Source organism: Haliaeetus albicilla, chromosome 8 (genome assembly GCF_947461875.1).
Source record: "Haliaeetus albicilla chromosome 8, bHalAlb1.1, whole genome shotgun sequence".
In the NCBI taxonomy this organism is placed as follows: domain Eukaryota; kingdom Metazoa; phylum Chordata; class Aves; order Accipitriformes; family Accipitridae; genus Haliaeetus; species Haliaeetus albicilla.
In genome coordinates this window covers 28,905,986-28,930,313 of record NC_091490.1, presented here as the reverse complement: position 1 = coordinate 28,930,313, position 24,328 = coordinate 28,905,986, and the positions used below count along the sequence as shown (strand labels likewise).

At 37.9% G+C, this 24,328-nt stretch overlaps 3 protein-coding genes across 16 annotated transcripts in view; 1 reads left to right on the top strand and 2 right to left on the bottom strand.

Moving 5' to 3' along the window:
• The window catches only part of SASS6 (SAS-6 centriolar assembly protein), a 12,828-nt gene extending 6,331 nt beyond the window's left edge, over positions 1-6,497 (bottom strand). For 3 of the 4 annotated variants that reach the window (XM_069789509.1, XM_069789510.1, XM_069789511.1), the window contains exons 1-5: positions 6,266-6,497; positions 4,973-5,033; positions 3,118-3,197; positions 1,909-2,013; positions 788-959 (exon numbers count right to left, since the gene is read on the bottom strand). In XM_069789509.1, the coding sequence (XP_069645610.1) occupies positions 788-959; positions 1,909-2,013; positions 3,118-3,197; positions 4,973-5,033; positions 6,266-6,333 (486 nt within the window). In that variant the 5' untranslated portion in view covers positions 6,334-6,497. The remainder of the gene's footprint in view (positions 1-787; positions 960-1,908; positions 2,014-3,117; positions 3,198-4,972; positions 5,034-6,265) is intronic. The other variant, XM_069789512.1, reaches the window with a different exon arrangement.
• On the top strand, positions 6,350-14,341 carry TRMT13 (tRNA methyltransferase 13 homolog). Of its 3 annotated transcripts, XM_069789517.1 has the most exons (11): positions 6,350-6,558; positions 7,006-7,052; positions 7,140-7,206; positions 8,059-8,121; positions 8,251-8,320; positions 8,748-8,854; positions 9,831-9,998; positions 10,303-10,375; positions 11,085-11,159; positions 13,192-13,606; positions 13,923-14,341. In XM_069789517.1, the coding sequence occupies exons 1-11, from the start codon at positions 6,424-6,426 to the stop codon at positions 14,119-14,121; spliced, it is 1,419 nt and encodes a 472-aa protein (XP_069645618.1). In that variant the 5' UTR covers positions 6,350-6,423; the 3' UTR covers positions 14,122-14,341. The 3 variants fall into 3 exon arrangements, with proteins under 3 accessions (XP_069645618.1, XP_069645619.1, XP_069645620.1); XM_069789518.1 differs by lacking the exon at positions 11,085-11,159; XM_069789519.1 differs by lacking the exons at positions 13,192-13,606; positions 13,923-14,341 and adding an exon at positions 11,829-12,563.
• LRRC39 (leucine rich repeat containing 39) lies at positions 12,697-24,328 on the bottom strand. 9 transcript variants are annotated; one of them, XR_011325823.1, is made up of 11 exons: positions 24,153-24,327; positions 22,594-22,743; positions 21,896-22,096; positions 20,878-20,983; positions 19,635-19,791; positions 18,926-19,062; positions 17,240-17,385; positions 16,694-16,846; positions 15,476-15,615; positions 13,932-14,461; positions 12,697-13,512 (listed from the first exon to the last, which is right to left on the bottom strand). XR_011325823.1 is itself a non-coding variant. In XM_069789527.1 (10 exons), exons 3-10 carry the CDS (start codon positions 22,018-22,020, stop codon positions 14,409-14,411), a joined length of 1,017 nt encoding a protein of 338 aa, XP_069645628.1. In that variant the 5' UTR covers positions 22,021-22,024; positions 22,594-22,743; positions 24,153-24,328; the 3' UTR covers positions 12,697-14,408. The 9 variants fall into 9 exon arrangements, 8 of the variants coding, with proteins under 8 accessions (XP_069645628.1, XP_069645629.1, XP_069645631.1 ...); XM_069789527.1 differs by having other exon boundaries at positions 12,697-14,461; positions 21,896-22,024; positions 24,153-24,328; XM_069789528.1 differs by having other exon boundaries at positions 12,697-14,461; positions 21,896-22,024; positions 22,594-22,649; positions 24,153-24,328.

Below are 24,328 nucleotides of genomic sequence, written 5' to 3'. Positions count from 1 at the left end.
GAAAAGGCATTAGCTCACAAGGTAAAACCCAAATTAAATTCTCACCAAGTTTCTATAAGGAAATAGTATCTTATCATAAAGACTTGTTTACAAAGGAGTTGCATGAACAACAAATTAACTGAAATACTGTAAATTTATGTTATTAAAATAGCTTATTAGGTGGCTATAGACATGACAGCACAGCAGGAGAGGCACAAATCCCAGGCTATAAACGGAAACAGACAACAGTCAAACTATGAGGCCATTAATTTCTCATTAAATAAAACCTAGCATGCTACCAACTGCATCAACATTACAATTTTAATTTGCTATTTATAGCTACTAGCCCTTAGAAGTCCATAAAGCCACAGAATTATATACACATGCATGCTTTCCCAAACCCAACTGCAGAACAAAGAGATTGAAAGTTTACAGTATTTTACTTTTCAGTTGATCTGGCAATCAGCACAAGGCTATGAAGCACAAGACACTGGAGCATTCAGAAGCATTGGACAGCTGCATACTGCATGCATTGCATGTGTAAAATACCTGATTTTCTGCCAGTTCAAATTACAGTGCTTGGCTGAATATACATGTAATATTTTCATTGCTAGAGTGACAGTAACAATTTAGTTTTATAACATGCACCCAAATAACTGCATGCAATGACATATGTGAGCTAAAAATAAAAAAAATAAACCAGAGCATACAATTTGGGACATACTTTTGAAGTATTAAGATGGAAAAAAATGCTTAAGTACACATAGCATCAAGGTCTAGTTGCAGCTTAGACAAGCCCTCATTTTACCTTAAGGCATTTCAAACAGCTGGCTAAAAACTTCTTTATTTCTGCATCATTTCCTGGTAGGAATTTTAGAGAGAGGTGAGTAAGATGTTTAAATGGGTTGGTCTCCACTACATTTAAAAAGACAGGTGTGTGATCTAGAACAGATGCTGAAGAAACTAACTGCAGCAAAAACCTAGGGAAAATAAAAAATAATCAAATATTTAGCATATTTCTTTTCCTGAAATTACTTGTAGGTCCTACAAGCTATTTTCAAATAAAATAGGTTTTTATATGTGCAATAAAGGGCTGTCCAGCTTTTGACGAAGAACAATGAAATTCAGTCCCGATATTGTAGTTAATACTACAAACAAATACCAACTAAAATGCTTGTACCTTACAGTAAGAAATGTACAAAACTGATTAGTTTGTTTATTTGTAAAATTTTCAGAAGCCCATCTTAGACTTAAGAGTCCAAAACCAAGTAAGGCCTTTGTAACCAAATTCAAAAGGAAAACAGACTCCTGACTTTTAAGTATCCTACAAGCTAGTAAGATTCACAGCCCACAGTACATACTTCAGGAAATGACCTGACTACTGAAGTGGAGCTAGGTACTCTGGACAGGCCTTTCTACCCACACAAACAAAAATAATATATGAAAAGGCCCCTACAGAGAAGAGTGGACTTCAGGTCTCCCCCCTCACATCTTAATATCTGAAATGAAAGTAGAAGAATCCTTGTCAGAATGCCTTATAACTTTGCCTTCTCCTGTGAAACAGAATTATTTACACCTTGGTCCACCAAATTCAGATTAGCTCTCTAGCAGTAAACTGTTTAAAAGAAAAAAAAAAAAAAAAAAAAAAAGAAAAAAAGAAAAAGGACCAGTGCTGCATCCTTGCACATCTGCTAGCTTGTGAAGCTTGCCAGCTTCAACTCAGATGGGGAAACTATTACTAGACATCAATTCCACTGCTCAGTCCTCCTGAGACTTAGGTTTTGTCAGTAACATCCACTGACTGATACTCAAATGCATCCAGGGGAAAGTTAAATTACCCTTGTTCTACTGACCCTGAGAGTGGCTGACAAGTATTTTAAGAACTCAAAACACACACACAGAGTAATATGGCACTCACGTATTACCTACCTTGGGATATCTTTGTTCTGTTCCTGAATGCATTGCTGAAGCAGATCTATAAATTTTTGTGGGAAAGCAGAGAAGTCTACCAAGAGACCTTGCTGAGATTTTAAACTATATAAACAGAAAAAAAATAATTAACCATATGTGTAAGTGTAGTTTATTTCCTATGAAATATTTTGTTTACACTAGTAGAAAGAACTAATTCTGATCATGTCATTAAAGTTCGCTAGCATGTTATTTTCAATTCTGAACACAGAAGAAATGTGATCACATCTTGGATAATAATCAGCAGAGGATATTTTTGATTTCAAGAGTTTTTGCAAATGGGCTGCACTGAAAAAAAAGAAGTTACTGTAGCACAATAAATGTGCTCGTTTGAGTAGATGTCTTTCTTACAGCACAGAGTGGTACAGTTATTCAACAGAGGCACATGGAAGAAGCAAAGGACAATGAGGGGAGACTCAACCATTATGAAGACTTTATCTGCCTACTTGTTTATTTAATCGTGCACCTTCACCATAGACACAGTAAATTCAAAGACAGAAACATTCAACACTGTATGCACAAAGCCATACCTCATGTAACAAAACACTGCTTCTGCATACCTGTTTTACAAACACTATTTCACTTTTGCCTTTTGATCCACACACTGATCACATCCCTTTAAAAAAAAAACACAAAAAAAAACAACCAAAAAAACCCACCAAAAAACAAAGCAGAAAACTGAACTGCTCATGCCTGGTGCCCAAATTTGATGATAAATTCTGAGCAAGTAAAGTAAAATGAGACCCAACAGTACAATTAGTATGCAAGAAACCCATACGACAAAGGCTCAGGTCTATGAATCCATGTCCATGAAAACAGACTTTCCTCTTGCAATTATTTCTTGAAATAGTTCACACACATATAATAGTCAAGTAGTTACAATAAACAGAAGATGCAAGTAGTAATATTAACTGTGTTAGTGTAGCTATGCAGGGAACTTAACATCAGGATTCTGTCTTTCATCTGTATAATCCTGAGCCAATCACTTTCCTGTACTTGGCTGTTTAACCAGCTGGCCAAAGAGAGCAATACTACCAAAATACTGACAAAACTCTGCAAGTGAAAAATGCCAAAACCTAAATTCTAAGATAGACCATTCTAAGCTAAAAATATTCCTTCATTCTTTTTTGCCATTTAGAAATGTTTTACAGACATTATAATTTCACTTACCTTTGAAAATCTTCCTCAGATATGACAAGATTATAAAGGAAAAAAGGATCAGTATCATCAGTCAATCGAACAGCTAAATCCTGAAAAGACAGACATTTAAATATGATTTAAAATACTATAAACCACCCTGTAGGATTGTTTAAATATTGTAAACCAATATCGCAAACAAAAAATAAGATAGAATTGTGGCAACTAATTCAGAAGGTGAAAAACATTAGGTTTAACACAACTTCAAATATTACAGTGGGAAAAACAGGATTCCTCACAAAAATAAACCAAGTAAAAACCTTCAACTTTGAGCAGCAAAGGTTTCAATGTGTCTTCTTCATTTTACAGAAAGAAACCTATTTGCTATTCTTCCCCATCGTGAAATAGCGTAGCACTAGCAGTCCACTGTAATGGATCACAAACACATCACTCCCATAACTGGAAGTTTTTCAGAGCATAGTGCTCCTAAACATTTAAGAAACCACCTTCTGAGGAGTTCATGTATTTGAATACAGAGCTTTGCAAAGCAAGCATAAAAAGGATACAGCTGAAGCCCAGTAAGCTCATAAGGAAAATTGTAGCATAAAGCTGCTTAGCTTTTAAAAATAAACTTTTTTGTTCCCTGGAGGTCTACACAGAGTTTTGGAAAAACTGCCTTCTCTATAAACATTAGTCTTTCATTACAAGGCTGGGTTATGCAGAACACCTGGTACATTAGGCCCAGGCACCTGTTCTCTATGAGGCTCACACCCATGTGAAGAATATTCCCTAGCAGAGGCAAGAAAGGAAGTAGAAACCTGACAGCTCTTCCAACATAACTCAAGTGTGACCATAGCACATGTACATACACAGATCTGAAACAAGTTTCAGTAATTCAGATACCAGTAACACTAACAAAACTCTCAGTTGGAGATGTATAAACAAACTTAGGGATTTACATGTGCAGCTAGCTTGTTAAAACTAATATCACCCCAAACCAACTAGGGCAGACTGTTGAGCAGGATAATAATGTCCACTTGGTTTGATGTGCCATTAACTGATCCAAGCATTTGAAGGTATCTTTTTAGACTGATCACACACTGATGTACCCAACTGGATTTCCAGGCTCCTGCTGACACAGGCTGCAACTTGGTACACAGTTCTTGACTGAACTGCTTCTTCATGCAATATTATCATTGTCACAGTTAGCAGGATCTTACAAAAAAAAAAATGCTGTGCTCCTTTACAAACAAATCTTTACTCAATAACACTATAACAAACTAATAACCAATCTTAACATCATGGTAGGTGGATGTACAATTTAAGTGACAAATTAGACATACAACAAAAAAGATTTTATAACCTCCAGTAGTAATCTCATTGCTATTTTTCCTGAGAAAGATGATTTTTTTACTGCAAATTTAGTACATTCCTTCCTACCCCCACTGGATAAATTCCAAACATTCAAAGACTAACACACTTATCAATAAAAAGCAAATGTTACATCCACATACAAGTTGTCATTTTTTGCTAGTTGAGGACTTTGCAAAGACAACTGCTGCTCTACATTCTTAAGTAAGTGTTGAGTATATTTAAAGTGAGACCGCTCTTAAGCTCCAACTTGGGTTCCCCTGAGGGTCTCCAAATACTTTTAATTTGCAAGTTTACCAAGACCCATGAACAGCCAAACTAAGAGATATCTAAAAAGGCTAGGAAAAAAACCACCATACCAAACCAACTAAATTACTCAAGAAATGTTATAAAAAATAAGGTCAAGTGACAAACATACTAAAATCCTATTTTACTTTTCCTTTGCCTATTTATCCTCTTATACAATGAAATTCAGATAATACCTAATGAATGACACAAATTAAACTAATCCACAAACCTTTTTATGAACAGGATTAGAAATTGACAGTAGCTCAATATTCACCCGAACATTTACTCTCCTGTGTACAAAAAGATGAAGCTTAGTAACAAATCAAGAAAACATTCCCCAAATAACATGTGTTCATAGCCACATTACAGGAATCAGATGACACTTTGAAAACAAAAATTTAGGCAGAACTATCAAGAAAGTTCCCATTGATGACTACTACTAAGATACATGAAAGCCCCACAGTTTCAGTTATCATTACAGCTCCTCAGTCAACTCAGGTTTTTTTGTTGTTTGTTGTCCACCAAACTTTAAATAGCAAGGCAGAAATTTTGAAACATCGTCCAGAAACTAGAACCTTTGGAAAAGCCTGTTGAAATTTATTAACTATTGCTGAAAATTTTGATAATCATTTATACAGTGCTACCTTGTCTTCATTTACTTCTTGTTGAGTAACCCGAGAAGTTACTTGCGCTACAAAACACACCCACAGACATCAGCCTTTCCCTGCCTTCTAATACAGGCATGCCAGAGTAGCCCTAAGGCCTGCCTGCACACACTGCCTAATCCAGATAGGACCTATATTACTGAAATTCACTGTATGTTGAATAGACACTTAACGTCAAATACTCCCGGGCTTTCCCAAACCCCAGTGCTAAGCCATGCACACAGGCACACGACTGCCCACGCCGCAGAGGCAGTAACGAAGGAGCTGAAATGCCCCAGGAGACCGCGGTAAGGCCGGCTCCAGCCCGCGAGGAGGAGGAGGAGAAGGCGGGCCTGCCCGCGGGGCAACCGCTGCGGCCTGGGAGACGCGCAAACGCAGCGCTGCGAGGACCCCTGCGGGGCCGAGGCAGGAATCCCGGCCCTCGCGTCGCCTGCAGGGGGGACGCGTTTGGCCCCATAGCCCTCAAGCGTTTCTGGAAAGCCACTGCGTGTCTCCTCCGCCACCAGCGGCCCCTCCGCCCCCTCTCCCCTGGCAAGGCACCCGCGGCAGCCACTCCAGCCCTCACTGACTGCCTCCAGCCTTGCTGCGACCAAGCCCCCTTCCCTCTGACCCAGAGGGTCCCCATAAGCAGCCCCAAAGCAAAAACAACGCAGGCAGCTACTAAGCTCACCGCCCGCACTACGCGCGGGGCCCCACCTCTCGCCCAGCAGCTGTTAGGGCACAAGGCAGGAAGAAAAGAGAGCAGGAAAGAACCTGCCGCTCAGCAGCCCTTCTCCTGAGGAATGCGATAAAAGCTCCCCGCAGCTAGCGAGGAAACCAAGTCAGAGCCCGCCGCACCGTTCAAGCTAGCCCCTCACCTCTCCTCGCAGCCCTGGCACCTCACTTGCACGCACACCGGCCGGTTGAACATACTCTCCGCCGCCATCTTGCGCTTCGAGTTTGGCGCCCGGCTCCCACGGAGGAGGAGCCTCAAGATGGAGGCGAGGCGGTGACCGCAGGGGGTCCTGGGAAGGAAATGGCGGCGGCGGAGCAGGGGTTAGGGTCTCCAGTTCCAGGGCGATGTGCCTACTTCGTGGAGAGGAAGAAGCGCTTCTGCAAGATGACCCCGGCTCCTGGGAGGCGCTTTTGCGGAGAGCATGGGCAGCAGGAGGTACCGGGCCTTGCCGGGCGGAGCAGCAGGCTCCCTTCTCCGGCTGGGGAGGATGGGCTCCTGGTCTCAGGGGAGCCCCGGCGTCTCTGGGAGGGGCTGGGGCAGGCGGAACCCCCGGCGGCACCCCGGGGGGCTGGGGGTGGCATGTCCGCCTGAGCTGGTCCCGCAGCAGGGGCAGGAGAGGCAGCGCCTGCGCCTTCCTTTGAGCCCTGGATGTGCTAAGGCTGTCGGTTCAGCCCAGCATTTACCCTGCCATTACATCATAGGCTTATTCTTTTAGGATCCGTTTATGTATAAAATTCTCGTCTTAGTTTCTCCATTCCGGTTAACCCACCTACCTCGGAATAGTTGTTGTATGAAAGTCAGATGTCCCTCAACAGCTTTTCTAAAACAGGAACACTGAAAGCATGCTGAAGTGTTGTCTAAAACTTTTTCTTTTGTAACTAGGAAGAAAATGATAGAAAAAGAATTCCGTGCCCTCTTGATCCAAAACAGTAAGTATATGTAAATGCTTTTCCTACTCTTTGTCAGAGTTCACATGATAAATGCTGTTACTTACTTTTTTTCCATTTGGATTTTAGCACTGTATATGAAGACCAACTACAAAAGCATTTAAAAAAATGTAATTCAAGAGAGAAGCCAAAGCCAGTAAGTGCAGTGTAAATTTAGCACTACTCCCTCTCAGATTTAAGACCCTAAACATTACAGGTCTGCAGAGAATTTATTGTGCTGACAGCAGCTGTGAACTGGAGGACAGCAGTCTTAGCAAGCACTACAGTAAGGACAGTGTGGAAGCTGAATAAGTACTTGCTGAAATGGAAATCACATTCTAGTCTCCTCATCTTCTATGTCCCCTCTCAGTGTAGTTCAGTACAACTTTTCAGTTCTCTTAGTTACAAATGAAAATGCCGAATTCATTTTTCTCAACAGCGTTCTCGAAGAACAGTCTCACAATGCCATTCATTTTAGAGGCATGATGAGAGATTGTCCTCAGAAAGCAAAACTAGCAGGGAGGCTCTAGGCATTTTCCTGCCTCTGGCAGTCTGCTGCCCTAGCCAACTGCCTGCTTCACTCCAGCTAGCAGTGAATTATGGAAAGCTAGGCTGACAGTTGCACCCAGTGCTGAGGGAAGGAATAGGATGTATGTCTTCAACAGCTGTTTCTAGAAAACAGAAGATGGCTTCTTTATTGTCTGCCTTTCTGCCTGATTGGTATTGCACCTTTAGTATTACCTGGAAAACCTTAAAATGGTCTCTGGAATCAGTCTAGTAAGCATTGACAGCTTAACTCTTATGAACATGTTCAATCTTGTCCAAATGTGTCCAAACAGTCATTTCTGCTGGGGATTCCGGATCAGACTATAGGAAAAAAATTACTTGGAATATCTTCTTTTGCAGTGGATTCCTATTGCTATGTACCTTATGATAAAACACTGAAGAATTTAGCTTTTTGCTTCCTGGTAATTACAGAATCAGATTGCTTTTCTTTTGATTTTTAAAGGTCTACTTTGTTCAAGATATTAATGCAGGTTTAAAAGATGTAGCAGAAATACCAGAAAAACAAGTAAGTACATTTATTTGTTCTAAAGCTCAGTCCCTACATAACATGTTGCAATTTATCATATGACTAAAGAACTAGCAAAAATAAAAGGGTCTTATATTTATGGGTGGTGCTTTTTTTTTCCTTAAAAAGGTACCTATCTCTTCTCTATCCAAAGAAGAGCTGGAGAACTTAATTATCAAGTTGAAAAAAGCAAGTAATGGTGAGCTTACTTAATACTGAAAATAAGATGTTTTAAATTGAATTGATTAAATATTTGATTGTTATTTTTTGTTAGATATCTGAAAATGTGAGATATTTGGCACTAAACACCTCTGAAGTAATTATCAACAAGATGTAGGCAATCCTCCAATAGCTAAATTTTACTCGGAAGAATAAACTAGATTGAGAGAATGTTCATATAGCGAATTTCCCTTCTTTTTGTGTTTTTTGTTTCCCACTCAAATATCATTACAGATAACAATACAGCTGTGTTATAAACATATGATGATATATTTATGCTCCCAACAGACTATGTTGTTAGCACTACAAATTGAGCTTATGTCTGAATATTGTAACTTGTGTGTTACAAAACCAGAAACCCTTGGAAACTGGAAACTTCTAGGTATAAGTTTTGCATTTGCATGCAGGCCTGGAACTTTGCCTTAAGGAACGAATACTGTCCCACCAGGCTTTACAAGAAGCCTTAAATGACCCAAAGAATGGGGAATCTGCTTTCAAACACTTGAAACAACAGGTATTGTCACTGCTTTACTAATAGCTATAGATGTTTTTGAACATGTGGAACTCTGCTGTTGTAAATTTGAGTGACTGTGCATGCATAATGCTAGTCAATTCATACAGAGGAAATCTGATATGGTCTATAACTCTGTGCTCTTCAAATAACAGCATATATATAACTTTTGAATGGCCGCTTTGTTAAGCATTAGTAACAAAAGTCACAAAAGTTTATTAGGATACTGAAATAAATTACAAATTGTGTGGTGGTGGTTTGAATTTTTACTTATATATTCTTATTTTATATTAACTCATAATAAATCTGAGCTATAAAAGGTAAAATGTTGTATTTGCTAAGAAGTAAAAGGAATTTTTTACTTTTTCTCTAAGAGCTGGTCCTAGATTTCCTGGTTATGTAACAGATGCATAAAAAGTATTGGAGAGCCTGAGTTTACCTTCTGCCTTTTTAATGGATATCGAACAGCAGGAATTTTAAGGAAAATGGATTGCATACTGTAGCAAAATAGAAAGTTTGGGGAAGAAAAATTTAAAAGTGAAAAATGTCTGTTTCGTGTACTTTCTTCCCATGCTCTACTTTCCTATGTATTACAAAATGTGTAACTGCAGCAGAGAGAAAGGGCTCTGTAGGCACTGATGCTTCACAGAAAATTCAGTATACTACCCATATATTGGATGGCTACTTCAAGAATCAGCAGAGAAAGATATTATAATGGGTACCTGATCCCAAAAATCCATTCCAGGAACTACTGGGTGGAGCTCTGTGAGCAGTGGAAGAAGGGCAGGGTGATGCTGACTAGCCAGAATTTATAATCCCTTTCTTCTGTACACACAAGATCTTTTCCCTAATCCCTCATAGAAGGGAAGGCTTGAAAAAGTCCTCTGCAGTTTGGTGAAGTAATCATTTTTCTATCAGGCATTACAATACATAGTGTATGTATTTGCTTGGTTCATAAATAATCTTTTGATGTTTGTAGGCTTCTATTTTAGGTAACATGGAAAAATTACATTTACTTGGTCCAGGAAGATGTTTTGTTGAGTTTGGAGCTGGGCGAGGAAAGCTGTCTCATTGGGTTGATGTTGCCTTACAGAATGTTGAAAATGTGCAGTTTTTGCTTGTGGAAAGGGCAACTACAAGATTCAAGGTAAGAGAGGATATCGTCACATTAGCAGAGTATAGTTTTTAAACTGTTGTCATTGAAGCTGTTAGTATTTGCTTTTTATCTTCAAAAATAACATAAAGCCTTTAAATTTTAAAGTTTTGAAAGTGTGATTGTCTATGTTCCATACTTCGCCAATAGTAAATTTATTAGAAAAAAATCCTGATATATAATGTTGGAAATGTGCAGGTGTTGACATGACAGGAAGACAGTCTGGCATTAATACCTGGAGCAAAATTATAATTATTACTGGCCAGCCCTACGTAATGATCTTCTTCTGTTTACACAGGTGGATGGAAAACATAAAAGGAGAGGTTCTATATTTGAAAGGCTTCAAGTTGATATTCAACATCTATGTTTAAGTAAGTTCCTTCTTGGCTTGCATAATTCTGAAATAGAGGCTTAATTTTAGATTTCAAATACTGGAGTTTAAGTCAGTTTAAATGGTTTTGAAGATTATTCTCAGTGGTTGCTTGGACACGTTAATGCTGTGTGTAGATACATATGTACACACATGTATATTAAATGGAGATTTAAAATTTTCTGCTTTTTATACACTTATAGGACATCATTATAGGTGAGAAATACCAAAACAAAAACATTTTGAAGGTTTTTTTAGAACTTGCAGGATTAAACACCTTTACATTTTTTGTTTTAGGTATGCAAAATGAAGCAAGTCCTGCATATCATTGATATGCTATGCATATCAGTACTATAGAATTTGTGGGAATGCCTGTCATCAGGAGATGCATTATTAATGTCATATTTATATTTCATAGGCAGTATAAAAAGGCTGAAATAGTTAAATATGCTTCTCAGCCACAGCATCCGATTCTCTTTTGTTTTAGAAAAAGAAACTTTCCTTTTAATAGCTTATAGCTGTATGTACAGACAACTATACTTTTTGTAGTGGTAAATATTTATTTCTTTACATGTGCTGAAATTATATTATTGAAATAATATATTATCAGAAAAAAATATTGCCCCAACTACAATAATAGATGTTCTGGGGTTGTTGTGGAGTGTGTGTGTGTGTGTGTGTTTATTTTCTTTGGGTTTTTTCCCATGTAGAGAAGGTACCTGTTCTGGAGAAGAAAAAACTACCAGTGGTAGGAATTGGGAAGCATTTGTGTGGTGCTGCAACAGGTATAAATTATATATGTGTTAACTTGTGGTGGGTTAACCCTAGCTAGATGCCAGGTGCCCACCAAAGCCATTCTATCACTCGCCCCCCCCCCCCCCCCCACTCCGCTGGACAGGGGAGAGGAAATAAAACAAAGGGCTCATGGGTCGAGATAAGGACAGGGAGAGATCACTCACCAATTACTGTCACGGGCTAAACAGACTCGACTTTGGCAATAAATTAATTTTCCCTGTCAACCAGAGTAGGGTAATGAGAAATGAAACCAAATCTTAAAACACCTTCCCTCCACGCCTCCCTTCTTCCCAAGGCACAGCTTCACTCCTGGATTCTCTACCTACCTACCCCCCCCAAAAGCAGTGCAGGGGGATGGGGAATGGGGGTTACGATCAGTTCATCACACATTGTCTCTGCCACTCCTTCCTCCTCAGGGGGAGGACTCCTCACACTCTTCCCCTGCTCCATCGTGGGGTCCCTCCCATGGGATAGAGTCCTCCATGAACTTCTCCAATGTGAGCCCTTCCCACGGGCTGCAGTTCTTCACGAACTGCTCCAGCATGGGTCCTTTCCACGGGTTGCAGTCCTTCAGGAGCACACTGCTCCAGAATGGGTCCCCCCCAGGGTCACAAGTCCTGCCAGAAAACCTGCTCCAGCATGGGATCCTCTCCCCACAGATCCACAGGTCCTGCCAGGAGCCTGCTCCAGCGCAGGCTTCCCATGGGGTCACAGCCTCCTTCGGGCACCCGCGTATTCTGGCGTGGGGTCTTCTATGGGCTGCAGGTGGATATCTGCTCCACAGTGGACCTGCATGGACTGTAGGGGAACAACCCATCTCACCATGGTCTTCACCATGGGCCGCAGAGGAATCTCTGCTCTGGTGCACCTCCTCCCCCTCCTTCTTCACTGACCTTGGTGTCTGCAGGGTTGTTCCTGTTACCTGTTCTCAGTCCTTTCCCTGGCTGCTGTTTCTGTGTCCACTGCAACTTTTTTTTTACCTTCTTAAATATGTTATCACAGAGGCGCTACCACTATTGCTGATTGGCTCAGCCTTGGCCGGCAGCGGGTCTATCTCAGAGCCGGCTGGCATTGGCTCTGTCGGACACAGAGGAACTTCCAGCAGCTTCTCACAGAACCCACCCCTGTAACCCCCCGCTACCAAAACCTTGCCACGCAAAACCAATACATAACTGCAGAAAGTTAGGATACTAAATCTTACAGTCTGAATGGACTGATCTTCCAAACTGTCCTTTTAAGCTTTTCTTGCCCTCTAACCCTTTGTTGGTGAATGTAGCAATTACATTCTAAATATCTACTGACTTCTTCAGTGGAATAGTAAATGGATAATAGGTGCAAGCCTACTTTAGACAGAAGTAAAACCTTTCTTGTTTTTTATAGAGTAGAACAAAGAATAGTGTATGGTGGCATGGGTCATGAATTTGTAGTGGTTTGGGTTTTTTTAACACCATTGCCTCTACTCTGAAATATTTTTCTTTCTAAATTTGTATTAGCTATCTGAATATGCATCCCAAGCAAACAAGAGACTAATGTGTTTCTGTCCTGATAATTTTAAACTAATACACTCTTTAATCTCAAATATGACACCTATATAGGTACTGTTACAAAGATGACACAGTTAAGCATTTAGGAAGTACATCTACATATTAAATAGATTGCGTCCTAGATATTAAACTTTTAGAGCAAATACTTGCATGTTTTACTGGGAGTAGATCCTCCTACAATACACCAGTTTGTTAACAAAAGTATTTCAGATTCACTTGTGTAGAACAAATATTCAAGAGGATAAGCCCTTAGTAGCTCCAGAGGTCTCATAATACTCATCTAGCACTTAGGGTTTTCATGTTTTCAAAGCATGCTTGTAATTTCTAGTTATCCTTAAAATTGCTTTTTGTCTTAGTTTGCGCTATATACTTTTATTCTTCTTTGTGGGAAGTACATTCCCAACCACAGCAGAGCCTGTATAAATAATGGCATGGTGTTCATCACTAATTTTTGGGGGGTATATCTGTTTTTTCCCAGATCTTGCTTTGAGATGTTTGGTTGAGAGTTATACAGCTTGCTGTGATGGAAAAAATGAGCAGCCTGCACCAAAACGCTCTAGGACTGATATGACAGAGGTGGCTTCTAATAATTCTGCTGATAACGAAGGCAACAAAGAATACTGTAAGCCTGTAGCTGGAATTGTTATTGCACTGTGTTGCCATCACAAGTGTGACTGGACACACTATGTAGGCAGAGAGTTCTTTAAATCAGTAGGACTTGGACCAGTAGAATTTCATTATTTTCAGAGAATGAGTAGCTGGGCCACTTGTGGCCTGCGAGAAACCACAACCAAAGCCTCTACAAGTGAAGAAAGTGAAGATCAAACGAATGACACAGAAGAACATGAGCAAACATTCAGCAAGACAGAGAGCGGTTCTGATACTTTACAAGGGTATGTAAATTTTTTTCTAGCAAACAGACTCCTGCAGAAAAGCAAAATTATGTATAGTGGTATATGAAATTGTTTTGAGTTGTCAGAATTACTCATTTTACAGAAATGTTTTAATTACTAAATTTATAGAAATATTCTACTTTAAAAATACAATTTTCATGGACATATGTTTAAAAGTTTTTAAACAGTCATGCTTGCTTGAATTGAAATGAACTTAGTGATTTCAGTAGTTTTTCTAAGCTTAACTACTAATGTTAGTTAGCAAAACTGTTCTGACACATGTTGTTCATTCTTTTCCTCCTTTTTATGGAACTAGGATACTTACTGTTGAAGAACGAAAGGAGATAGGTTGCCTCTGTAAACTGCTGATTGATCATGGACGGATTGAATATTTACAACAACGAGGATACAAGGCTGTGCTACAGTATTATATAGAGTCTGCTGTGTCCTTGGAGAATGTCCTGTTGACAGCTGTCCCAAGTCCATCTTTGATACCAGAGCCAACTCATGTATGACAGGAGATAGATTTGGAATTGGTAGGAAAAAAAAACAAAACAAAACTATAAAACTTATCTGGATTTTCTTTAAAAAGCTAATTCTTTGCTTAGAAAAAAACTGTTTTAGTCTTCCCTGTACCCAGGAAAAGGTCTTTTATTTCCCAGTTTCACTGGGAATTACAAATATGCAAACCAGTTCTCATGAGTGGAAAAATAAAATCCCTAAGAATATTTGAAACCTGTTGTATGCTTCTTTGCTAGGAAGAAGTGTACTTGATATTTTCTTCCATTCACAGTTACATTCTTTATTCATTAGCATTCATGATAGAAGGACCAGAAGTACAGCTTTGCAGATTTCCTGAAAGACAGTGGGTTAAAATAAGAGCGATTAACGTACTTTATTTTCACTTTGAAGTTCAAGGTAGCTTTGTATTTCCTCTTAAATTATTTAAGTAGGCCTAGGTACTTTTTCTCAGCCCATGCTGCTAGGGGAATCTGTTAAGGAATAAAACTTATTTGTAAACTGTCATCTTGATATATTTTTGCTAATTTGATCATTCATTCATGAAATCTTGATAAGAAAAAAGCTGGCTTAGCGTTCTAAATCAAGAGCATTTCAGTCTTTTTTTTTTTTTAAGCCTTGACAGTATATAGAATGAAGATCAGAGAGAACATTTCATATCTGCAATGAAGTTGTCTCCACAAGTAGCAGCTGCCACCTGCACATCTGTTCAGAAGTGCTTATTTTGGTCTCACTGCAACCTTTAAGCTGTTACTTTTGAGAGTACTAACAGCATTTGTTTTTGTCATAGTGATTTAGAAATGGAATGAAATTGTGGGGATGTTTTGTTTAAGTGACTGGATTTTTTGTCAGGAAAAACAAGTTATGAGAAACATCTGTTTATCAGATGTTGATACTTCATTGCTAAAAAATGTTAGGCATCTCTCCCTTACATCCTTCTTTGGTAGTCCCCATCTGGACAACATCCAAAAACAGGGAAAGTTGAGCTTCATGAGACAAACAGTGCTGGAAGACCCACACTATGTAAACTCTGATTAAATTGCAAATACAAGAGACAGTCATCAGCTTCCAGTTACCTACAGCCTGGATAACTCAGGCTTTATTCCAATATTCCATGGTTCCAGTATGTTTCTAGTAGAATATATGCTGTTCATGTGAAGACCAACTCCTGATATAAGCACCTCTGCCCTCGGTAAAAATCTGTTTACAGATTTTTGGAAAATGTTACTCATTTATTAAGAAGATTATTCATGTTTCATTTGCATATGTATCCTAGCTTTCTTTTATCCAGTTTATCCTTCCCTTCCTCACTCTATTCCAGAGAGATTAGAATTAATAAAAAAGCCATACCTGTTTTCTTGAGTGACTCCTGGATATACATGTGCATGAATTCGATGCCAAACATTTCCTGTTGCTCCTCTTCTTCTGTATTCTTGCATGGAGGGAGTGTTACCTCTAACTCCAGTGGGTTATCTCTGAAGTTGACAAATCTGACAATTCACCAGAAAAGGTTACTCTTGCAATAGGTTTTGTCCAGAGAGAACAACTCTTTTTTGAAACTGAATTAAGATTCCTCAAACAGTATTTTGAGCAAAATAAAATAAGTCTTTTCTTTTACTAAACTCACCACTATATTAGTAGCATTAAGTAAACTAAGCTCAGAAGATGCCTTATAGTAATAGTAGCTTATTGTGGTGGGAGAAAACATTGCAGTCCTCATAATTTTGTCTTTAGGTTTTAAGCCTTATTATATCACAAGCAGATGAGCGGATAAGAACTAGAGTGCAAATGCCTGCATCTTCCCAGCTTTGCAAGGTAATAGCTAGCCCTGTCTCCTGTTCTTCATTCATCCCTGGGCCTATGGTTGTATATACTTGTTTAAAGAGGTGCTGCTTCTTTCAAAACATCTGAAAACAGGAATTGTCTTACTGGGTTAGATGTGATTTATTTAGACTAGCATTCTTTCTCTAAAATGGCCAGCATCCAGTAATTCAAGTGAAAATGCAAACAACAGGAAAGTTTCTGTCACAATATACAAAATAATATTTCCAATTCTACCAATTAAAAATTTACATTCATTCTTTTTTATTTTTCAAATCAAGTACAGGAGAGTTTCATCCTTATACCTAATCCTTTTTGTTTAATCCCGAATGCTTGACTTCTCATTGCCAAAGTTCTACTTTTTTGTCATTTTTATGCTTGTCACATATTTTTCCTCCTAGCTCTTGGCTTTAGAGAGTGATACAAAAGGCCAGTTAGAAGTGGGCATTTGGACTTTTTGAAAATGAGAAAATGTATTACAGTCTCCTTTTTCATTTGGGACTGTAACTATCATAGCTTACTTCTTTAAATGAGTTGTGCTACACAAAGCTTTCTTGACCAGATCCCCAACTGTTGTGAATCTGTGTAATTACGCTGATTTATATGGTACTGTGTCCATCTGTACAACTGTGGACATGTCTTCTCTTTTCCACTTCCTTAGTATCATTCTATGATATACAACTCAAGGGAGGCTTTAAAACTTATCTTCTAGTATTTTTATTTATAATTTCTGTTGATTTTTCTTACCTCAGATTTGTCATGTCCTTCATACAAGTTGGAATATCCTTAAGTTTGTTGTTGCTAAGAACAAGAGTACTAAGATTTTTCATATTGCTAATAGTTTCTGGCAAAGAGTTTATCTCATTCCTTTGGAGCCATAAAGTGTGGAGATTTTCCATTCTGTAAAATAGGTATTTGCACAATCAATTCAAGATTTAGAAAATTAATCTTATCAATCATTAATATAAAGTAATTGATTAATTTTTACAGCCACATAAAGGACTGTCATAAAGAATACAACAATACTCAAAGGAAACCCCATATCCATGATGATCACCTAACCTTTGGTTGAAAATGTCATTGGCAAGAAATACTTGATAGTTGATACTGAATTTATTGTTTGTTGTTTATTGAATGGATTATTTCAGCTCGTCCAAAATATCACATTAGAGCTGATAACTCTTAAGTAAGTTTGTAGTGAGGTTAACATTAAAATAATCTTTTTAAGTAGGATTTAATAATTAGAATTTCAATGCAGTGGAATTGAAACTGTGAGCTTTAATCCTCATTTACCTGTCAATTGCATCAGGAAGCTCCTGGAGTTTATTTCCCCCCATATCTAACCATTCTAGATTTGGCATATTGAGAAGAGCTGAAGGGATGGTAGTAAACTGATTCATGCACAAATCTATGTGTGAAAGCTTCTTCAAATCACTGAGCTGAAAAGAAAGGGAGATTTAATGCAAGTTTGTATAGCTGTTCCATTACACCAGTGCTGTAATAATGTTGACTGAAAAAAAAGAAACCATTTAAAAACACTACAACATATTCCAGAGTTAATAAACACAGAATAGTTTCTGAGTTACATTAGCTGATATTACCTAACAATTACAGTTCTCCCCTGAAAGGTAGGTAGGTTTGAAAATGATCAGGCAGAAGAACTTTATCTCCCACCTGGTAGTAAGTGCCCTTAACTGCTGAGAAGTTAAATGCCATGACTACAATACAGATATACCCCAAGCCTTGAGAAGAAAAGGAATTTTAAAGACACCACTGTCCTTAGTATTTCATACTCCATGCAATATGCCATTTTTCATTAGTCAAAATTTAGATTTTTATGGATCACATTGCATAGACTGTATCTTATCGAGTGAACCTAGACACCTTCCATGTCGTGAAGTCTATGACTATGGCAAGATATTCTAAAAATTAAACATAGCATCACTCAGTATTGCAACATCTAAGTCCTTTGATAAATCATGCCTGCAGGTGCTTTTACAATGTTCAAGTGATGCAAAGATGATTTATTGCAAATCTGGTCCAATGTCTAAACGCTGAATGCCACTCAAGTACACATAACCAAAGCTTCACGGTGTTCACTTCACCATAGTCTCAATAGGACAGAACTATGTATTTGCTATGACCTGTTAATTTAAAAGCTATTACTCTGCATTACACCATGTAACCTGTATCCACATAGATTTTATAAATTCTGGATTCTGATTAATACCATATATTTTCATTTGAAGATCTGTTGTTAGGTATCACTCTTTGGACTCACTTAATTTTGCAAGGCACTGATTGCTGTCATTATTGCCACTACGGTTTTTTTTAAATAGATTATAACAAGTAAATATGGTTACATACTTGTCATCTCTATCTAAGAGACTAATAGTTAGAGATGCAGGTCTCTTTCATGTTTGGGTCAGTCCAAATTAAAGCTCAATAGTAGGTGAGCAGTTGTTTTTATTCTCTCTTAATTGCTTTCAACAGCTCAGAACATTCATTCAACTCGGTGCAGAGGCAGTTGTATAAATCACACAAATGCTTTTCATAGCTAGCAGCTCTGGTAAAGATGCTTACAGTTGTGTCCTGGTACATGGTATGAATTTGTATTCTCAACTATAAAAGGAAACTTCTCTGCTAAGGTGTCAGATCCTCAGTGGGGTAAATAGTGAAGACCTTCAGCCTAAACAAATTAACATCAAGTGTATCACTGTCCTGTATGCACCACCAAGTCATTTATCTGAACAAAATAAAGATTGTCTCCTTCAACTACTCAGGTATATGTATGTCCTTCTCATGTGGCTGCAGTTTGACTAGTCATATAAATATTGTTCACATATGTGTTTCTGTGGAGTAGTTGTGAAATCAGAATATCAAAGCAAATCTGAAAACATGGAGTGCAACACTTAATGATAATTGGGCTTGGATAAATTGAAAATATGCATTAAACAAAACAAAACAGTCTGTCAAAACCTGAGGAGGAAGATCACAGATACTCCTGTTGACAGCCAGTTCCAATTTTTCCAGACTGACACAGTTACTTATTTCCTTAGGAACAAACTTTATTCTATTGTAACTGAGAAGCAGCTCTTGGAGGCTAGTCAGCTGGCCTGCAGAGAGCACAAATGAGAAAGGATAAGTGTTCACGTTCATTGTACTGGCAATACATTACTTGTTTTGTGTTATCCTTATACTGTTATGCAAGTGCTCTGTGTTCTCACTAAAAAAAAAAAAAAAAAAAATTCACTGAAATTCAAATAGTAGGACTTAGGATTCTTTAGTACAGAACTGCACTCTAGCTGAGTGCTACAAAAAAACTCCAAAAACTCAAAAAAACCCCAACTTATGAACATAGGCTACTCATGCTGTGGACTGAGAAAATGAAGCATGTTTTTCAATATCACTTTTCTAGCTGCATTCTGTTGTCTAGTATCTGCTGTGCTTACAAGCTTTTTTCTCATGGGGAGCTTTCATAAAGATACATCTGCTCCATCTGCCCATTTTTAAAAATTTATAGGGAATCCATAGTTTTAAGATCTCTATCTCACTGACAGATTTAAATTGTCTGTTTGCTAACTACCCAATATGATTGTTAGACAGGCAAAGTGCACAAAAATGTCATGTTTGTGTAAGATTAATTTTCTTTGAAAAGCAGCTTAAAATAAAAGAAAGCACAGCTCACCGATTTCTTTAGGTATGCTTTCAATTGAGTTCCGGGACAGATCCAGAACAACAAGATTGTGAAATCTTCCAATGAACTGAGGAATTTTCTGCAAACCAGTTCTATGAAGCTGCCATTCCTGGAGATGGACTAGTTTCAATAAGCACGAAGGTAGTGTCTGAGACAAGAAATATAAACCAGAAGAAATTCAGCTTAGTATACAACAAGAATACAGGCTTAGGTAGAAGTTTTATTTGAAACAGTAACAGTCTTATGACTAAAAAAAAGAGGAAAAAAAAAAAGAAAACTTTCCTTCTTCTTAAGCTATACTGTAACATCCTGAAATGAACATCATCAATGTGGGTCATTCTGACCACAGATTTAACCTACCCACTTTTTGCTCCCAGGATTTAGATACCTGCACTACTGTAACTGCTTAAAAAGCCTCAGGCTTGCTTGCTTTTGTTTGCTGCCTTTTTTTAAAACAAACCCAATATAACTGAAGATGAAACTGGTCTAAATAGCTTTTTGCATTTAAATGCTGATCTAAATTGTATTTCCTAATCTGTTAAGAAAAACAGTGAGTAGTTGAGAGCAGAAGAGCTGAGGGATAGTAAAACTACAGTGTCTGTATGCCTTGAGTTCTGAACAAGCAACACTGGCATATGGACCACCAGAGTATTCTGGCTGTGGCTGTCACTCTCTCACTGGCCTCAACATGGTCTAATTCTCATCACTTCATAGGAACTGGCATCTGCATTTCTCTGTGGCTCAGAACAGACAGCTTCCACTCTGTCATTGATTCTACAGTTAGCTGCTTCTCCCCCATGCATTAGAAACAAGAATAGTATTCAGGGAATCTACTGGCTCATTTTCACTCTTAGAAAGTAAGCAGCAGAGAGAAATATTTTCATACACCTAAACACAGAGGGTTTTCACCTTGATACATTTCAGTAGTTCTGGTGTGTTAATGTTAAATGACAATTTATGTAATTAAACTCATAATTTGCAGTGTAAATAATTTCTAATGCAGAAAAGCCTTTTGGGCTATGTTCTTGCACAGTAGTGCTTAAAATTCAGGACTAAAAAAATCAGCTTGCTTTTACACGCTCACAACAGTGTGTCTCAATTCATCGTTAGCAAAGCACACAGTAAGCACTTCAGGGATTAAAAATAGTACAACTGCGAGTGCAAAGTTGTAAATAGTAGTTTTCTAATACACCAGTCATTCAACCTAAGCAACATTCATTCCTATCAACACTACCTTCCATTCTTCTTCCTCTATCCTTAAAATTGCTCTTCCATCTTCATTAATGACTTTTTCTTTGAGCTTTGCTAAAGTGGCTCTTTCCTCCCAGACAAGTAGTAGCCTACAAGCGAAAGAAGATCTGTCAGTGGTGCAACCATGAATACAGGCAATAATTACTATCCATTGTATTTTCTGGAATAAAGAGACAGTAGCCTTTTTAGATGTCAAACTATTTATTATATCTGGATGCTAAGTATACTATCAATTTGAGTGAAGACTAGAACATAAAGTAAAGTTTGGCTGAGGTAATTTATAGGAATTCTATTTTACAGTTCTTCAAATTTACAGTCAGAAGGAAGACACAACTTCATTCACTTTCATCATGTTGCAGCAGGGCAACAGAAAGTCATGTGGAATTAAGTTCCAAAGCCATTAATTTTGAAGCAGTCTCCTAAAAAGAAAGCCTTCACTTCCACGAAGTGTAAGTGCAATCAAACAAGGTCAATCAGCTAGGGTTTCTTTCAGCTTGATTTCCAAAGGGGACTTGAATGAGCATTATGAAAGTTAGGCTAATTCTCTTTCTTCCTGCTTCTATTTTCCATTAGTAACTTTTGAATTTGTTATTCCATTTCAAACACATCTGACAAATTAGGAAGAGTTCCAAAAATAGAATGCTAAATCTCTTCACATTTCATGAAATTGCTGGCCAGATAGAAGACCAAGTGACCCTGTTAATGCCTCCATTGAGAAGAAAGCATAACAAATTAAATCTCCCTTGGTTAAAATATCCACACAGGAGAGGATTTTAATATCTGAATTTAGGGGCTTTAGTATATATGCTAATATTTTTATCGCAGAACACAATTCTTGGTTTGACCTGACCATATTGATACATTCTAACCAGTGGGAATTCTTCTGGAGTAACGACTGGAGAACTAGACTCTGGATGAGTTTGAAAAGACCAATTGTAGTCTTCTGAAATGTAACATATGGTCTAGCTTTTCACATACTTAAAAATCTACAGTTTACCTACCTTCCCGCAGACCTCTGTCTGAATTCCTTTTCTTTCTGTAATTCTTCATTTATCTTGTGTATTCTCACTTCCCAAAGTGTCTTCACAGCAGTGAATGTTCCAATGCAAACTGCAGTTTCAGTCATGATCCTTACATGTTCAGATTCAGTCACAGGAATCAGACTGTGAATTTCAGGCTCAATGCATCGGCACATGCATCAGCTACCAGATGGGGACAGTGACGTGAAAACTAAAATACTGCAATACCCACTTGATTATATTATTAAATTTAGTTTAGGTGTAGAACTGACAGAATTTTACCAACTGCTTTCTTTTTATGAAAACAGGTAATTGCACCTAGTTAAATTTTCTTATAATAAGAAGTGGTATTCTTGCAACCTCTCTGCATTCTTAGTGAACAACTGCTTCCCTCAGATCCTTCCAATGGTAGGCTAAGTACTGACCAGATTTATTAAATGCAGATATGAGCATTCATTCCCTTCCCAGGAATAAATTAAGCTGTTACTTGCAATTTAAGGCAGTTAAATCCTGGTAGTTGCATCCTGGCAGCTACCTGGTATAAAAACTTGTAACTAAAGGAGTTTTGCACTTTAGAGAAACTGAACTGTTGCTGGAAATAAATTGGTATACTTTATTTGCATTCATCTTCTTCACAGTTTATCTCATTATAATATATTTTACAGTTAGTAATGCATTACCTTTAAGAAAAAGCTTTCTAACTTCAGATCTCCCTTTGAATCTTCTTGTAGCCCTGCTGAGGGTCAGGATCCACATTAAAAAAAAAAAATAAAAAATTCAGCCTAAAGTTTTGAAGTCATCTATTCCTTGGTGAGATAATACATATTTTCCTGAAAAGCAGCAAAGTAGGATGGATACTCAGTCATCCTAATCAGTGCATCCCTCTAAAAAGCATTCTTCTTGCCATCGTTGTAGTCATTTGGGAAAGGTTTTTTTGGAAATAAACTGGAGCCAAGATACTGATATTAAGATAAGCTTGGAGGGCTTAACTTCATGGCAGCAGCAGTGTACTCTGATGATCCCTTTCAAACTTTTACTCATACTTGCAGGGATGAGTAAGAAAAATGTCTTATATAGCCATTCAAACTAAAAAAGGGAGGATAACTTTCTTCCAAACAAGCAGGTAGATAACAACAAAAGTGGAATTTCAGATCTTTTCATACATTTATTTCCCTACAGTAATTGCTGCAGGTCTGTCTTTTAGAGCAATCTTTTCTATCATATTTATTCTATTATAATATTGTGTGGCATGGATAAGTCACAATTGCTTAGTGAACATTTTTGTGTTCAAACTGTCAATCATTCTATTTTATGTTTACCATGTCTTTTGCCAACATAGTTATTTGAAAAGCCTGACAATACTGAAATCACTTAATAAAAAATATATAGGCAAATAGTAAGAAATGTAAATTGTCAGGATTGCTTCCTGTTGTAAAGACAGCATAAAAATCAAATTATAATGCTTGAATAAAGAAGAATCTAGTCCAATACATTAATGTTAAGGATTCTTGACTGTTCTGGTTTTTAAGGAAAAATGGCAGGATTTGACAGGTGATGCAAATGGCAACCACAGTGCGGCACAATGCAGTCTGGCATTTGGGTTCCTAAAGAGGGACTGAATTTCTTCCTGTAAAGAGAGGATTGTATCCTCTTCCCCCACTCCCCATAAATGTGATCACAGTTACTAGTTTGAAGGATTAACTTCTCTTTCAGTGGTCTTTGAAGTAATTACCTTTCCCATTCCTCATTCAAATATACAACAGTAATGACTAAGACATGAGGTTTTTTCCTCTGATTAGTGGTTACAATTTAAACTGCCTTATTTTTCTGGATTGAGCATCTACTGTGATTAAGTGATTTACCTGATCTATCATTTCTTGCTCTTTTGAGATCTTTTGAACTATAAGCCTTTTTGGGTAGAAAACTAGTAATCTTTTTATATAAATTGTGCAGAAAAGAGACATTTGTTAATACTTGTACTACTAAAACCAGTATCGGACTATACAGTCGAAACAATACTTATTTTTAGTAAAGCTTACAGAACTACCATCAAAAGCTTCTTGTTCTTAGATCTTATTGTCAGCAGAATAAAAACCATAATAATCATGCCATCACAGCCAAGAATTCAGAAGTGAATTGCCAAGCGTGGCTGTAAAACAACTGCAAATTTACTCCCAAGTAATCAGATCTCCTAGCAACTTCACCTCCAAGTATCTGAAAGACTACAACAACAACTTACCTCAATTATTTGGCATTTTCAAGGATTTTCTGTGACTCATTGCTTTCTGCGCAACAGCAGAGATAAATTATGAAGCTTGTCTGCACTACCAAAACCATTTAGAACTCTCACCCAGACTCCAATGCAATGTCAGTCTAGTTCTAATTTTAACCTATGCTGAGAATAGAAGGTATCAC

Excerpts from the sequence above, each read along its gene's own strand:
- LRRC39 (XM_069789522.1), bottom strand. The coding sequence starts at position 22,089 with ATGTGCCGATGCATTGAGCCTGAAATTCACAGTCTGATTCCTGTGACT. Across the intron at positions 19,063-19,634 it reads AAGCATACCTAAAGAAATCG|GCCAGCTGACTAGCCTCCAA; the intron begins GTGAGCTGTGCT and ends TGCTCTCTGCAG. Across the intron at positions 15,616-16,693 it reads AAGGACATGACAAATCTGAG|ATTTGTCAACTTCAGAGATA; the intron begins GTAAGAAAAATC and ends GTGAATTGTCAG.
- TRMT13 (XM_069789517.1), top strand. The coding sequence starts at position 6,424 with ATGGCGGCGGCGGAGCAGGGGTTAGGGTCTCCAGTTCCAGGGCGATGT. Across the intron at positions 11,160-13,191 it reads TTTGTGTGGTGCTGCAACAG|ATCTTGCTTTGAGATGTTTG; the intron begins GTATAAATTATA and ends GTTTTTTCCCAG. Across the intron at positions 13,607-13,922 it reads GGTTCTGATACTTTACAAGG|GATACTTACTGTTGAAGAAC; the intron begins GTATGTAAATTT and ends TTATGGAACTAG.